Here is a 16523-nt window from a genome sequence, read left to right on the forward strand (position 1 = left end):
AATTCTAGGAACATTGTTTTAAAGACTTGGAAATAAATGCAATTGAATCTATTGCCAATATCTTTATAATAAATTTACTGCAGTAGAATGCCAATTACAAAGGGTACAACTAACATTAAAACAACATTCATCTGATCTGCCTTCCTCTAAAAAGGAAATTAGAGCTAACCTTGGAGATAGGGAAGACATGAATAAGCCATTAAGGGGAAACCTAAATATTTATATAATATATAATTAACATTGTTGGTTTTACTGTGTGTGGGTAACCTACTATTAGATTCACAATCTAAGACTGGTGGAAACGTAATAATTCAAGTTTTAAGGAAGAATCTATGCTAACTCAAGAAAAATGCTTAGTAGGGATTTCAGGGGAAGGAAAATACTTAGCACTGATTTCAGTGGAAAAAAAAACACCACTGAATTGAAAATGTGCACATTTATCTCTGTCCCACCTTCTAAAAACAAAATCAAGGTGGGGTTATTCTCAGTTGCTTTCTCAGTTTCCTCTTTGCAGGACGAAGTAATTTTCTAGCCCTGGCTGAATGGTTCGTTTCCCTTTCATTCTCTCTAAATTCCTTTACATTCTCACAGAGCACCTCCGGATTATTCATATAAATGTCTGTGGCATGAGGTAAGTTTTGGAACCAAACTAAGAAGTCACTGGGAAGGTGGCCAACCAGGCCTCGATGACTGAAGGATTATCTCTTTTAATGCATCTGACATATTAAAAAGGGGGCGGGACTTTCGTTATTGTGGCTGCCATATATATATATATATATATATATATATATATATATATATATATATATATATATATATATATATACATATACATACATATATATATATATATATATACACATACATACACATATGTGTATATGTGTGTGTGTGTGTGTGTATATATATATATATATATATATATATATATATATATATATATATATATATATATATATATATATATACATACACACACACACACACACACACACACATACCAGGAGTCAATAAATGAATGAATGAATGAACAAATAAATGAACCAGTGGAACAGCTTCCCTTCAGAGGTTGTGAGTGCTTCATTACTGGACGTTTTTAGGAAGAGACTGGACAGCCACTTGTCTGAAATGGTATAGGATCTCCTGCTTCAACAGGGAGTTGGTCTAGATAATCTCCAAGATCCCCTCCATCTCTATTCTGATGGATAGATGGGAGGAAGGAAGGAAGGAAGGAAGGAAGGAAGGAAGGAAGGAAGGAAGGAAGGAAGGAAGGAAGGAAGGAAGGAAGGAAGGAAGGAAGGAAGGAAGGAAGGAAGGAAGGCTAATGACTAAACATATTGATCCAATTAAGATCTTGCAGTTATTTGGGGGCTTTGATAAATCCTGATATTCTGTGTTTTGAATAGGTAGGATCAGAAGGAAAATGGAGTAGACAAGCAAGATGTTTAAAAAATACTAATATTTTTCATCAATGTTATGCATGAGCGTTGTATGAATGACCAGGCTGAGACTCATTGGTTCAATAAGATTTAAACAAAAAAAAGATTTGTTCTTAAAACTTCACTTTATAATACATAACTGTAATTCAGGACCTAATTTAAGTCTTAAAAGGGGAAAAGTGGCATGTTGAAACTGCTATTCAGGACTTACAGATTCTCTACATGTCCATATAGAGAAACAATAATTCCATGTTTTATGTATCATTTCCAAGATCCAAGATGTTTGAAAAATTCAGGATAAAAGAACTGTACACAATTATTTTCTCAAATTGCACCTTTATGTTCTGTCTCTGTGTGGTTGAATTTTTTCCCCAATCTAACAGATTAAACCTTTATGATTCTACAATATTTGAAAACTAAAAATGAAATGAAAACCCATTCAGCATTGGTATAAATACATAGCTTTAATTCTTTCAATATATGTTATTAATTTAACAATGCTTTGGTTATTTGTAGTAAAGCTGACAGCAGATGAACTTGGTAAATACAGGAGAAAACCTTTTAAAACAGATCTTGAATTATGGGTTTTTTTTTTCTCCAAGTCAACAATGAGATTAGCAATCATTTATGTCAGGATGTATTGGTTTAAATTATTTTTAACAGTTCAATTAAATAATGCAAAATTGTTGTACCCTGAAAAACCTTTGTTGTTCTACAGAAAGGAATAGAAAGAATCGGAATAGAAATTCTTAAAGATGGAAATACTGCATATGATCAATTTTATATATATGTTTGAATATCAAATCTCATTAGCCGATGCCTTTGTAAATATATCTATTTTGAGATTGGTGCAATCTCTCAGTATACTTTTAATAAAGCAAGAAACTAAATATCCCCAAGTAATGAAATGTTTTAGACTGTTTTCTAAACCAACAAAATGTATTAAGCCTTTTTCTAAATGTTTGTCTTGAAATATTTTTAATGTGCAATATGAATTAATTTCAAATTCCATACCAGATTTTTTCAGGTATGGATTCAAAACTATAGGAAGTGGATAAGAAACTTACATGATTTGATGTTTACCTTATTCTTGCACAATTAAAAAAAAATATCTCAGAGATGAACAAAGTTATTTGCTTGTGAGGAATTGCAGGTATTAAGCACTCTACACCAAATAAACTTATCATTTTATATTCTTTCCAGCTGCAAAAGTCTGCGGATCTGTTTTGAAAGCTATGAGAGTTGTGGGAGATTGTGGTGCCATATTGTGCTGATACTGTCATTGCTAACCCCGCATTTAGCAAACTGTACAGCCAGACAATTTTACACAATTATTTAAGCAGAAATCCCCTGAGTTATCCTGCGGCTTGCTTCCTTACCCTTCACAAAATGATATGGGAAGGCAGCTTCAGTGGTGTAAACCATTAACTGGAGAAGACTATAAATCGATTTAAAAGGTGCAACAGCCTTTAAGAACAACAGCATGTAGAACCTTAAGTCTTTTATCTGAATGAACTCACATGCTTTCAGTAAGAAAGATCATCTTAAGCCAAGACAAAGCAAGAATGTAAGACCGACCATTTTGAAATAAGGTCCTTCTTAGTCCGGCATTTGCTTCCTCACAGTGGTCAGTCAACCCAATGCCTCAGTGCTACTCCAAAGAAGGACCAAGGCTGCTATCTTTCTCCCATCACTCTTTCCCTATTATTGGTGTCTAAAGGAAGACTTCTCCAACATGGAGTCTTCAAGACAGGTAACCTTTGGTAGACGTCTCCTTCATGGAGTTATCCAAGTCCCCTTTTAAAGCCATACAAGTTGATGGTAATCGCCACCTTTTCTGGTAATGAATCCCACAGATTAATTACATGTTGCCTAAAATGCTTCCATCTCTCTCTTTTTAAAAATAAATCTCCTTCCAATAAGATTTACCAGATGACCCCAATCTTAACACTGTAAGAGACAGAGAACACTTTTCTTCATCCATTTCCTCTACACATCACATGATTTAGACACCTCAACTTTTTCTGAGCTAAAAAGTCCCCAACACTCTACCTTTTCCTCATAAGGTGTTAGAGCTCCTTGAAGATTTTGGCTACCACCTTCTGCACTTTCTCCACCTTTATCACATTCTTTTCAAACTTTATAACCAGAACTGAAAACCACGTTCCAGATGCAAACATATCACAGATTTGTATACGTTCAGTCTTAACAGTTTCATTTGCAATCCTTTTGTTAATGGTCTCTACAATGGAGTTTATCTTTTTCACAGTTGCCATATTTTTGAGTTGACCTCAACTTTCATTGCTGGTTGGTTACAGAGAACCCTATTTTTGGTTTTCAGCCCAACTTTAACCAGTCTTCTGCTTAATCTCAATGAACTTGCCAAGATGCTTAGCTTACCGTGTTAGAATTTCATGGATCTTCTCTGGGTTCCTTTTCCAAAGATGATGTCAGATTGGTTACCTCCCAGATCACAGGCACTGCACCCAATTTTTATATTTGTGAACTCTAGTGAGTTCTTAGACCAGGAGCATGCAACCTTGGCAATTTTAAGACTTATGGACTTCAACTCCCAGAATTCCTCCCCAGTCAGCCATTTCCCAACCCAGGGGAATTTTGGGAGTTGAAGTCCACAGGTCTTAAAAGTTGCCAAGGTTGGAAACTCCTTGTCTTAGACCAACTGAGCTAAGGCATAATCTTCTAGGATGTTGAGAAACATGGTTTCTTTATTCTGGCTTGAATCCACCTCAACTGCGGGGAAACTCAAGTCCCCCATGATTGCAACAGCTTTCTTCCTGATTTCTTTCACCACCCTCCAAATTTTGACCTAAATCTCTACCTATCACATTTGTGGCCATACAGTGCCTCCCCTAGTGATTGTGTGGAAGACTCCAGTCGTCCAACATTTTCTACCACATTACATTTTCTACCCTCTCTGATCTAAAGACCTCTTCCAGTTTGCCTTTCCACATCAGCAAGGGGGCTGCCCGGTGGGGGGAAAGCCTTGCTCAGAGGAAGCGGCAAATCTGGTCATCGGCCAAGGGAATAATTTTATGCCCCTTGAGGTTTCAGTGCCAAGCAACAAAGGAGGGCTAATTAGACCAACATGCATGCCTTCTCCTTCTCCATCTTGTGCACAAGCATGCCTGCCCAATGTGAAATATTCCCCATTTCCCCTCAAACGTGATGGTTGTTGAACTTATTTTTAGTGTCATTTGATAAGCTTCCCTGCTTGCAGAGAGACATCCCACTGACCCAGCCACTGGTCATTGTCTATACCGGTTCCCATCAAAGTAGGCGCATTTTGTCAGGTTTCGCCTCGAATATCCATTTTGCATCTGAAGTACAGTATCGAAAGTGACTGGATCATTTGAGCCTTTTTCTTCAGCTGCTGCCTTCCTCCCCCCCCACACCCCTGCCCCACAGAGCTCCCTTTTACGCTAACACTGTTTGGCATGGCCGATGTGACACGACATCCTTTCTCTCCCTTTTGCGGGGTAGGTTTACATATATAAAATGATAAATACCTACCCGGCCAATGTTTCCTGGTGGCTGGCACACTACACAGTTGCTGTAGAAATGGAGAGGGGGAAGGAGGAAAAAAAAAAGAAGTACCTTGCTTTCTCCCCTCCCCCATTTCCTCTTGGTTCCCACTGTTGAATCTCCACCAAAGCATGGTAGCCCCTCAAAATTGAGTAATGCGCATTACAGGGATAGGTCATTCAATGTCAAAAGGCATAAAAAGGATGAGCCAAATCTTCACAGGCTGCTGCTTGCTGTTGCCTTTAATTATATTAATTAAACTTTGAAATTCTCATGCAAAGAGAATTGCTGGTTTGTGACGTTGAAGAGCCCTTGGAGGTTCGGCGATGGTTAAGGCGGAGGGAAGAGAAAAGGAGAGAAAGAGAAAGAGAGAGAGAGAGAGAGAGAAAGAAAAAGAGACCCTGAGATTGCCAGCTTTGTGGAGCCTGTTTTATTCCCTCCCCGTCCTATTACAATAATCCATAAGACCAGAATTACTACGTATGTTTACAAAGGACAATGTTTTTATGCGCTACTGAGCACCAAGTGCAGAAAAGGGGAAGATACACAATTAGGCGCAGTGCACAACCCTCGATGCCTCAGCTCCCTCGATCACCACTCAAGATCTTTGGTTCCAGGCGGTCTTCCTGGAGAATGACGCTCTATTAATTTTTCTTCCAGTCCCGGGTGCATCATGTACAAGAAAGGTGTCTTCGGAAACTAGAGGGCAAAGTTTCGCTCGCCACCAACACCTCCAGGCACCGCAGCTGCGTTTGGTCGTACATGTATACTCCACAGCGTCAAAGTGACAAGATTTTAAAGTCAGAGGTTTCCCGTAAGGCACAATCCAACTAGGTGGGAGAGTCGGGGGGAATGTCGACCGAGACTCAAAGATTTCCATGAGATGACACCCCCGTAGGGCAATGAACTCCCATCTGTGTGTTTTTTCAGCCCAGTGGGAATTTTGCTCTCCTCCCTGGGGTAAATACATTCATATTTAAATAATAAGTTCCGTCTTCGTGCCCCTAAGGCAAGACCCCTCCAGGGAAGAGGCTCATCAAGTCTTGAGTGCTAACATCACAAAAGGCCAACCTGATCAGGCACTTGTTTGTGGTTTCCTGTGCTGTAGAAAACTAGACACACGACGCCAAAATTCTTCCTGTGGCCACTTGCAGAGTGTATAATACTGTAAGGAAATACTGTATGAAGCAATAAGCTGAAAGATAATGGCAGATGGAGGAGCTTAACGTGGCAATGGGTGACTTTTGCAGAGCCAAGTGGAGTAAACTTCCAAGCTCGGAGCTAGGAGACATTCTGAGGAATTCTTTATAAGTGCTTCACTCAATGACTTCATTTGGTTATAATAATAATAAAAAAAGATGGCTTTTCCTTTTGTTTTCTCCTTGTTTTACTGAGACTGCACTCTGGAAAAGTTTATGCACCGGCCCTGTGAAGACAAAGAAAAAAAATGCAATATTTAATTTGTGGCACAAGAAAAACGACATTTCTAAAAGGTTAGCAAGGTTAAGTAATGGCTCTAACCCAAAGGGTGATTTATACAGGAGGAAACAGAATACGCTATTCTTGGCAACAAAAACTATCAATGGGCATCTTTTGGAGGACAGGAAATTTAAATAAATATATATGATGCCACAGGAAGGAAAAGAATAAACAGCCTGGGCTTGTTTTGAAGGTATTTCTTACAGCTTTCATCTAGCATGGCTTACCATCAACTCATAATTTGGTTATGAACTGGATTAATGCAATGCGCTCTGATCTACATGGAGCCATGCTTGAAGACTTCCTGCAAACTTCAATTCATCCAGAATGCCCACAGTGATGTCTCCCCTTTATGTTTGCCCATATAAAACCTCTGCGCTAGCTTCCAGTTTCTTTCCAGGTGCAACTCGAGGTGGTGTTTATCACCTTTAAAGCAGTGGTGGGATGCTGCTGGTTCAGACTGGTTCTGGTGAACCAGTAGCTCCGAAGATCAGCTGGCCCTGCCTTATCCTGTCCTATATTTCTGCGTTTTTCAGCTCAGCTGATTCATACGGCACAGTGAATTCCCGCGCCTCAGCTCAGCTTACTGGGGCTACCCTAGAAGGTAAGCTATAGACCTTGAAATTGGTGTATTTTGTACGCTGCGCATGCACGCGCTAACAAAACTGGTGGTTAAACCGGTTGCAGCCCACCACTGCTTTAAAGTCCTAGGTAGCCCAGAGCTACAACAAGGAGACCTAAATGTCCTATCAGGTTAGATAGGGCAGATATGCTCCTAATCTCTTCCTCTGAATATGGCCATTGCATACGAGCTAGGAAGTGTGCCTTTTTCACAGCTGCCCCTGTTCTATGGACACTCTGGGCCCTGAAGTTTACCAGATCTTCACCCTCCTAGTCTTCCTTAAATCTGTGAAGACGTGGTGTTTCCGCCCCAAGTATTGGGGAAAGAGTAGCCATTTAGAATTTGGGGTTGGTGAAAGGTTTTACCATTTGCTTTAATGTTTTAATCAGTTTGGTTTTACAGTTCTAATGTGGTTTTAGATTTCTTTGATTGAGAGCCATTTTAAATAGAGATAGATAGATAGTTAGATAGATAGATGGATAGATTAGATGAATAGATAGATGATAGCTAGCTAGATGATTGATAGATGATAGATAAATGATATACTTAGATATAGAAAAAGATAGATTAGAGGAATAGTAGGTGATAGCTAGCTAGCTAGATGATAGATGATAGCTAGATAGATGATAGCTACATAGATGATATAGATAGATAGATATAGAAAAAGAAAGATTAGATGAATAGATAGATGATAGCTAGCTTGCTAGATGACAGATGATAGATAGATGAGACAGACAGACAGACAGATAGACAGACAGACAGACAACCAAATAAGCCAAAGTGAACAGCTACAAAGGGGGTCAGTTTTTCATATTGATTCCCTGCCTTCACACTTGCAAAGCTTTTGCCTGGTGCGACTCCATCAATGGAAATGGGGATTTTAAAAAAGTCAAGTTGGTGGATACAATCATGTGATCACAGCTACTCCCATTTTAATGTACACCCACCATTTGGGACTGATGCTTCAACCAGTGACAAACAAGGGCCTTTTTATTTTTCTACCCATTTTAGGAAACTGTTTTAAAATTACCCAATATTGTTTTGCAGATGGTTTGTAATTTTACCTGCAACGATATAAAACATTACCGCTACTGTTGCTGCTGATAATGAAAATGTTACTTTTATCAACCTTATGCTCTTGTTTTATTGTTTTATACTGATCTGTTGTGTTTTAGATGCTCTTAACAGATTGCCCAGTGAATGGGGTTTACTGAGCAATTTAAAAAATATATCAATAAATAAATAGATACAGACACCAACACAAGCACGAAACAAGATTTTAGCCAAGGAAAACATTATCTATATCTCCCTCTAAACATCCTTCAGAAAAGCTGGACTACATTTCCCACCGGTTTTAGCAACTCCTCCATTGAAGAACAATTTCAAAATCAAGATCTACCAAGGAACAACACACGTTGATTGGTTTTTGCTGCAACAGAGTAGTTCAGCTCTGCCTCTTGACCAAAACCATCATGGTGTGAAGTATATGTGACTTATACTTTTATGTGAAGTATGAAACTGGACAGCCACTTGTCCGAAATGGTATAGGATCTCCGCTTGAGCAGGAGTTGGACTAGAATATCTCCAAAATCCCCTTCCAACTCTATTCTATTCTGAAGTTCAGGCGCTCATTTAATTTGCGTAAAGGCTCAGGGCCTAACTTGATGTTTTAGCAGCTAAGCAAAATATAAACACAAGACCTGCTGATATTTCCCAGTCAATGGTGTTGAAAGACATCAGCAGTACCTACAAGGAAGGGGGAAGGATGAGAAAGGTAAGATGATAACTGTGATCATGAAATCAATGTCCACCCTTTTTATATGTTGATATTCCACATATGTACAAAGGGGAAATATTTAAACCTGCTGCCAAAACCATTCTCTTGACTTTTTCTGCCCCCCTTTCTCTTTCAGATGTAACACCGTGGTATAAGAACCTATGTCTCTATTAACCTGTTTGGCTGCAAAGGAACTACGTGGCTTATAGCACGATTGAGCAGGTTCAGAGGTATTTCTGGAGAAGAGTTCTCCACTTCTCTACTCACAATAGAATTCCTTATGCCTCCAAATTTGAAATTTTGGGCCAGGACAATCTGAAACTGCGCCGCTTGCGGTCCGATCTAAGCATAGTACACAAAATTGTCTGCTACAACGTCTTGCTTGTCAATGACTTCTTCAGCTTCAATCACAATAATACACGGGCAAACAACCGATACAAACTCAATTGCAGAAAATGCGACTTCCGCAACAGAGTGATCAATGCCTGGAACGCCCTACCCGACTCCGTTGTTAACGTCTCAATCCCTCACAGCTTCAACCTCAAATTCTCTACCGTAGACCTCACCCCATTCCTAAGTGGTCCTTAAAGGGGGCGTGCATAAGCACACCAGCGTGCCTACCGTCCCTGCCTTAGTGTCCCCATTTATCTGTATTTACTCCCTTTGTTCATGTTTATGTTCATACCTATACTTGTTATCCTGTACATGTTTGACAAACAAAATAAATAAATAAATATAAAGTCCAACAGACACCAAACATCTGTGACAGTTACAGTGAGATCCTAAGATCCCTTCAAATGATAAATGGACTCGTTCAATCCACCCATGAATACAATTGATTATTTCACTAAGGTTAGACTTGGCCACAGCATAATTACGCCCTTTTAATGCTTAAATTTTAACCTGTCTATCACAGAAGTTCTCAAACCTTGTAGTAGCAACACAGCCGCCTGCTATGAGCTTGCAGAGACAAAGGGAGCGACATAGCCCAGAGTGAGTTTTGACAATAGTCCCCTAGGCTTGTGCAGGCCCAATCAGATTTTTTTTTTATATAAAAAGTGCAACACTGCCCACATACAGCACACAAATCAGAGAACTCTTGCTTTATCAATTTGTCAAATCCAGGGGCATCTCTGGCAAATAACAGTATGAAGACTTAATCATGTAAGTGCTATGTTTGATGTGTGTGTCTATCATACATCAGATGCAAACCTGTAAATGCAGGATTTGCATTGGTGCACCATAGCCAGGGGTGGGATTCTACCGGTTTGGACTGGTTCGGGCGAACCAGTAGTTCTGGGGATCATTTAGCCCCTGCCCTTTTCCTGTGCTTTATTTCCTTGTTTTTGAGCACAGCTGATTTGCAGAGTGGTTGGCCACGCATCAGCTGTTTTACTCACCGGGGTTGCAGCAGAAGGTAAGTATTATAGCTCAAAGTTGTCTTTTCTAAATGCTGAGGGCGTGCAAAGCACACGCTCACCGAATTGGTTGTTACACCAGTTGAATCACTGGCCATGGCCTATCCATTAGTTCGGTCTCTCTACTGTTTGTACTTTGTGTTTCTTAACTGTCCATCTGTTTGCTGAGGACATAGCTGGTGAAATTCCATTTCACAGCCAAACAGGTTAATAGTTACAATTGTATATTGTGTTAGTGGTAATGTCCTCGTCTCTAAATACCACAAATGTCACTGTGAAATAACTCATGATACAGAGGTTTTTTTTCCAGAGATTTTCTCCTGAATGCATCAACCAATTTAAGAATGAGACATTGCCCAATTTTCAATATTTTGGTTTGATATATTGGGAGTTGGTTCCTGCCAGTTAGCAATTATACGTGTTATTAACTGCTCAGAGTCATCTGGAAAGTGAGATAGGCAGCATATAAATTTAATAAAAAATAAACAAAGCAATAAACTGAAATCTACGTATGTGATCCAATAAGGACAACTTTTCTTTGTTTCTCATCCTACTGTATCCGATGCATGAGCGAAAATACTACCCTTAAGGTATCACCCCATAGTTTCAGAAGGTTTAGTATATTTGAATCTGGTGGCTATTTCCTTTTTAAAGACAGAATTCCAATTATCTTTCAGACAGAGATTCTAGGGTACGTTTATCACAGTAAGCCTAATGTGTAACACTCTTTAAATGCATCTTCCATTAATGTAATCATGATTTGCACCATCACCCAGCAGAAGGCCTTGATTAAAATCAAGGGGATGAGCAGATTGTTCGGCAGTGAGAGCCAGATTAAACATGCATCGTGGGCTGAGGAAACTTGGCTGATTTACATATATTAGTTGAATGCAATTAAGATAATTTGCACATGCATTGTGGGAACAATTGCTGCACTTTTGTCTGGGAGTGTTTTTGTAAATGGGAAATAGGGCCCTGAACTTTGAAAAACTAAGGTTGCTTTTAAGCTAATTGTCATAAAGAGGAAAGGAGAGCAGAAGAGAGGAAAGGGAAGGGAAGAGAGGAAGGAAAAAGGAGAGGAGAGGAAAGAGAGGGGAAAGGGAGAGAGGAAGGAAGAGGAGAGGAGAGGAAAGAGAGGGGAAAGGGAAGAGAGGAAGGAAAGAGGAGAGGAGAGGAAAGGGAAGGGGAAGAGAGGAAGGAAAAAGGAGAGAAAGGGAGGGAATTGGAAGAGAGGAAGGGAAGAGGAGAAGAGAGGAAAGGGAAGGGGAAAGGGAAGAGAGGAAAAGAAAGAGAGGAAGGAAAGAGGAGAGGAAAGGGAAGAGAGAAAGGAAAGAGAGGAGAGGAAGGAAAGAGGAAAGGGAGGAGAGGAAGAGAGGAAGAGAAGAGGAGAGGAGAGGAAAGGGAAGGGAAAGGAAAGAGAGGAAGGAAAGAGAAGAGAGGAAAGGGAGGGGAAAGGAAGAGAGGAAGGAAAGAGAGGAAGGAAAGAGGAAAGGGAGGGGAGAGAGGAAGGGAAGAGGAGAGGAAAGGGAAGGGAAGGGGAAGAGAGGAAGGAAAAGGAGAGGAAAGTGAGGGGAATTGGAAGAGAGGAAGGGAAGAGGAGAGGAGAGGAGAGGAGAGGAAAGAAAAGGAAAGGAAAGGGGGAGTGGGAGTAGGAGCAAGGTAGCGGAACACTGCTAACCCTAGTTCTTCTTTTCATTAAACTAGACATTCCCAGTTCCTGTAACCGTTCTTCATATGTTTTAGTCTCCAGTCCCCTAATCATACTGGTTGCTCTTTGCACTCTTTCTAGAGTCTCAACATCTTTTTTTACAACATGGTGACCAAAACTAGATATATGACCCTGGGACACTGCCAATGTCATAACTATGAGTCCGTTGTCAAGCACCTGAATTTTGATCACGTGGCCACGGGGATTCTGCAACCATTGTTAAGTGTGAAAAATGGTCATAAGTCCCGTTTTCTCAGTGACGTCATCACTTCGAACAGTCACTAAATGAAGTAAGTCAAGGACTACCTTTATTTTTTGACTTCCTCCTGGCTTTCCAATATTGACAGGCTTCCCAATGGGAAGCCTTAAGTCAAAACACACCCAGGGAAGGGCATTTCTTCCCGAGTTGTGAGCCTACTCAACAGAAAGCTGAACGTTGGGGGGAAATGTACTGGAAGTGCTAATTAATTCTGAAGGTCGGCACTGTTATATCACCACTAATGTAACAGCAAGGAATCTATGCCAGCACGGTAAAGAACCATTTGCAACTGTAGGTAATAGAAAATGACAAGAGGTGCACTTTGCAATGCACGGATGCAGAGGGCACATTAAAAATTACCCTACAAAGCCGTCGCAACTTTTAGCACGGAAGGTGATCTTCCTTCACCAATCCCCACAGCTCTAGATGCCAGAGTCAGGACTTAGAGACACATAGAGAAGGGCTCAAATATTCAGAGCATGGTGGCTAATTTAATTCTTGATGTCATGGTGCTGGAGTGGGCCAAGGGACATTTTCATCTGGCGCCCTGTTTTGATCGGGCAAGAAACAAGGATTTGGAGCAGCGCCAACTTGTGTTTTACAACAAAGTCTCAGCACCTCTCTTGAAACCTTAGAGCAAAGGGTTTTCAAACTTGGCAAGTTTAAGACTTGTGGACTTCAATTCCCAGAATTCCTGAGCTAACATAACCGGAGGAGGAATTCTGGGAGTTGAAGTCCACAAGTCTTAAAACTGTCAAGTTTGAAGACCTTTGCCCTAAAACAACTCTTCTGTGCTTTAGCCTCCGGTTCCCTAACCAACAAAGATGATTAGGGGACTGGAGCTTAAAACATACGAAGAACAGTTGCTGGAATTGGGTAGGTCTAGTTTGATGAAAAGAAGGACTAGGGGTGACACTAGAGGAGTCTGAGGGGCTGCCCCAAAGTAGAGGGAGCCAAGCTAGTCTCCAAGGCACCTGAAGGCAGGACAAGAAGCAACGGATGGAAACTAACCAAGGAGAGAAGCAACCTGGAACTAAGGAGGAATTTTCTGACAGGGAGAACGATCGGTGGAACGACTTGCCTTTAGTCGGTGCTCCAACAATGGAGGTTCCCAAGAAGAGACTGGACAACCATTTGTCTGAAATGGGATAGGCCAGTGGTGGCTAACCTTTGGGGGCTCCCGTGCCGATAATTGAGCGCAAGCTTGCCTGCTTGTGCTCTCATAAGAAGCAAAACGTCTTCAAGGAAAAAAAAAACAAAGTCTATTTGCCTTTTGAAAAAGCACTTTTAGGACCCTAGATCGCATCTTTATCTCCTTGTTTTTTTTAACCATTTCTGTGTTTCCTTTATGGTATTTATTGTAACTGTATTTTGTTAAATGTTTTATTTATGCTTTATTAATGAATGGTAACTCATAAATATTTTACACAAATGATTAAAATTGCCCAGGTCAGATTTTCTTCTTTGTCACTTCATCTTAACAAGAAATCTGGGAAGATTAAATTTTCATCTGTGCCGTATTAACACATGCATATTATGATATAGTATACATATATATAAGCCAACGGCTTCCACAAAAGCAAAATCACCGGCTTGATCCACAAAAACACACTGAGACACAATGGAGACCTAGAAGATGAACAGACCTATGGAACAGCTGTCCTGCCCTACATAAGAGGTACTACAGACAAAATCAGTAAGATACTACACAGGCATCGCATCAAGACTGCCTTCGAAACAGACAGAAAAATAGCAGCCATCCTTAGAAACCCCAAAGATAAAATCGACCTGGAAAACCAAGGCATATATGAAGTCCCCCGTGCATCATGTCCTGCCACATACATTGGACAGACCAATAGAAGAATTAGTACCCGCTTGGATGAACACAAAAATGCAGTAAAGAAGCTGGAACACACTTCCTCACTAGTCCAACACATGAAAGCCGCAGGTCATAGCATTGACTTCAATGGCACCAAAACCCTAGCCACTATGGAAAACCCCAGCCACAGAATTATCAGAGAAGCCATAGAGATTGAAAAAAGACCTGAAAGCATGAATAGAAGAGATGATTCCACTAGACTGTCAATTATTTGGAAGCCTGCACTCACAAACAAAAAAATCAGGAACACAATGTTGCCAGCCAATCAAGACACAAAAAAAGCCACAAAACAGACAGAAGATATTAGAAACACCAATCAAGCAGAACACAGAAAACTCCAAGACCAATAAACACAGACCAAGACTCCCAACCAATCAGGATGAAGAAAAAACCATTCTGGCACAGCAGTAGGCTAGCCCCAAATTTAAAACTGAAACAACTATAAAAGTCTGACTCACAGACGAACAGAATACAGAAGCCTGATGATGGCAGATGAGATTCTGCCAAAACATTGCTACAACTTTAAAAGCACAATTACAATGATGTGGGAAAATACCCGAGCAAAGCTGAATACCATACACGTAAGTACCTGCGAAAACTTAAGAAAATATATATATATATGAGAGATAGAGATATAGAGAGATAGAGATATTATATCCATCCTATTGCAACTCTATAATGCCATATTATGGTGATTTTACAGTTTTACCTTAATTTATTACTTTATTTTGTATATTGTATTGTCTACATAATTACTCTCTCTCTCTATATATATATCTCACACACACACATCTATCTATCTAGCTTTCTTTCTTTCCATTCATCCATCATCCATTCTTTTCTATCATCTATCTGTCTGTCTGTCTGTCTGTCCATCTGTCCGTCCATCCATCCATCCATCCATCCATCCATCCATCCATCCATCTATCTATCTATCTATCTATCTATCTATCTATCTATCTATCTATCTATCTATCTATCTATCTATTTATCTGTCTTTCTGTCTATCCCTGCCTCCCTCCCTCCCTCCCTCTCTCTCTCTCTGTGTATGTATGTGTCTTTGCTGATGCTTTATTTAAATTTATATTTGTGTTAGTGTGGAATGTGTTTTATTAAGTGTCTATCAGGGATTGCATGACTTCTGTAGATACAATACAATAAATAAATAAAACACAATCAGACAAAGTAGTGGTTTAATGTTATATCCATACCTTTTGTACTCAATTAAACCATCAATACATCCAAATTGAATGTAGATGTATCATGCCTTGTAATTCATTTGGTCATAAACCTTAACAATACCAACATGTAGTTAATATAAAATGGAGCTAAAATAGTGTCTTAGGGCTATAGTAATTAAAATATGAGTTATGCAAGCATCCCATGGTGTTCGTGAAAGATCTCAGCTGCTTGGATGGACCACTTTCAGATGTGAATCCTGTTTTGTGGCTTAAGAAAGTAGGTTTAAGGAACAATATCTCCTCAGTGTCACAAATCTAAAAAAGGGGGAGATCAACTTCGTACTTTTTGATCACGTGACCACAAGGATGTCTCAACGGTCATATTAAGTATGAAAAATGGTGGTAAGTCACTTTTTTCAGTGCCCTTGTAACTTTGGAGCGCTTTGTATTCATTGTTAATCTTCCTTTTTGAAAAAAAAAAACTCTAACGTATGTACATATCTATAAAAATAAAATAAAATTAAAACTATATAAATTATAAAAAATAGGGGAAAAAATGAGTTGTTGGAGCCTCCATGGGAAGGCTCCAATGGTCAGAAGTGCAAAAACCGGTCATAAGTCACTTTTTTCAGTGCTGTTGTAACTTTGAACGCTCACTAAACGGATGGTTGTAAGTCAAGGACTACCTATATGGTCCTGTACATGAAAAAAGGAATTATTTCTGGATAGATTAAAAGTGAGGTCTCACTACTCTTTCTCCCAGAATCTGGTTCTATAAACTGTTCAGCATCACACACCAAAGAGTGGGGAGGGGGAATAAGTTTGTTTATTGGACTGAATAGTTGAGAGGGACATGGTGGCTGAGTGGCTAAGACGCTGAGCTTGTCGATCAGAAAGGTCAGCAGTTCGGTGGTTCGAATCCCTAGAGCTGCGTAATAGAGTGAGCTCCCGTTACTTGTCCCAGCTTCTGCCAACCTAGCAGTTCGAAAGCATGTAAGAAATGCAAGTAGAAAAATAGGGACCACTTTGGTGGGAAGGTAACAGCCTTCCATGCACCTTCGGCGTTTAGTCATGCCGGCCACATGACCATGGAGGCATCTTCAGACAGCGCTGGCTCTTCGGTTTTGTAATGGAGATGAGCACTGCCCTCTAGAGCCACAAACGACTAGCATGTGCTGACCCAGAGTGTTACTACAAACATAACAAAATCCAGAACGT

General features: G+C 40.0%; 1 protein-coding gene across 1 annotated transcript in view; it reads right to left on the bottom strand.

Moving 5' to 3' along the window:
* Window positions 1-1884: 1884 nt before the first annotated feature.
* ANTXR2 (ANTXR cell adhesion molecule 2) overlaps window positions 1885-16523 on the bottom strand; it is a 164923-nt gene continuing 150284 nt past the window's right edge. Inside the window, exon 17 of the mRNA XM_087935789.1 lies at window positions 1885-6408. Coding sequence (XP_087791915.1) covers window positions 6370-6408 — 39 coding nt within the window. The 3' untranslated portion in view covers window positions 1885-6369. The remainder of the gene's footprint in view (window positions 6409-16523) is intronic.

Source organism: Pseudonaja textilis, chromosome 6 (assembly GCF_049901715.1).
Source record: "Pseudonaja textilis isolate UNSWEBS1 chromosome 6, rPseTex1.2, whole genome shotgun sequence".
Classification (NCBI taxonomy): Eukaryota; Metazoa; Chordata; class Lepidosauria; order Squamata; family Elapidae; genus Pseudonaja; species Pseudonaja textilis.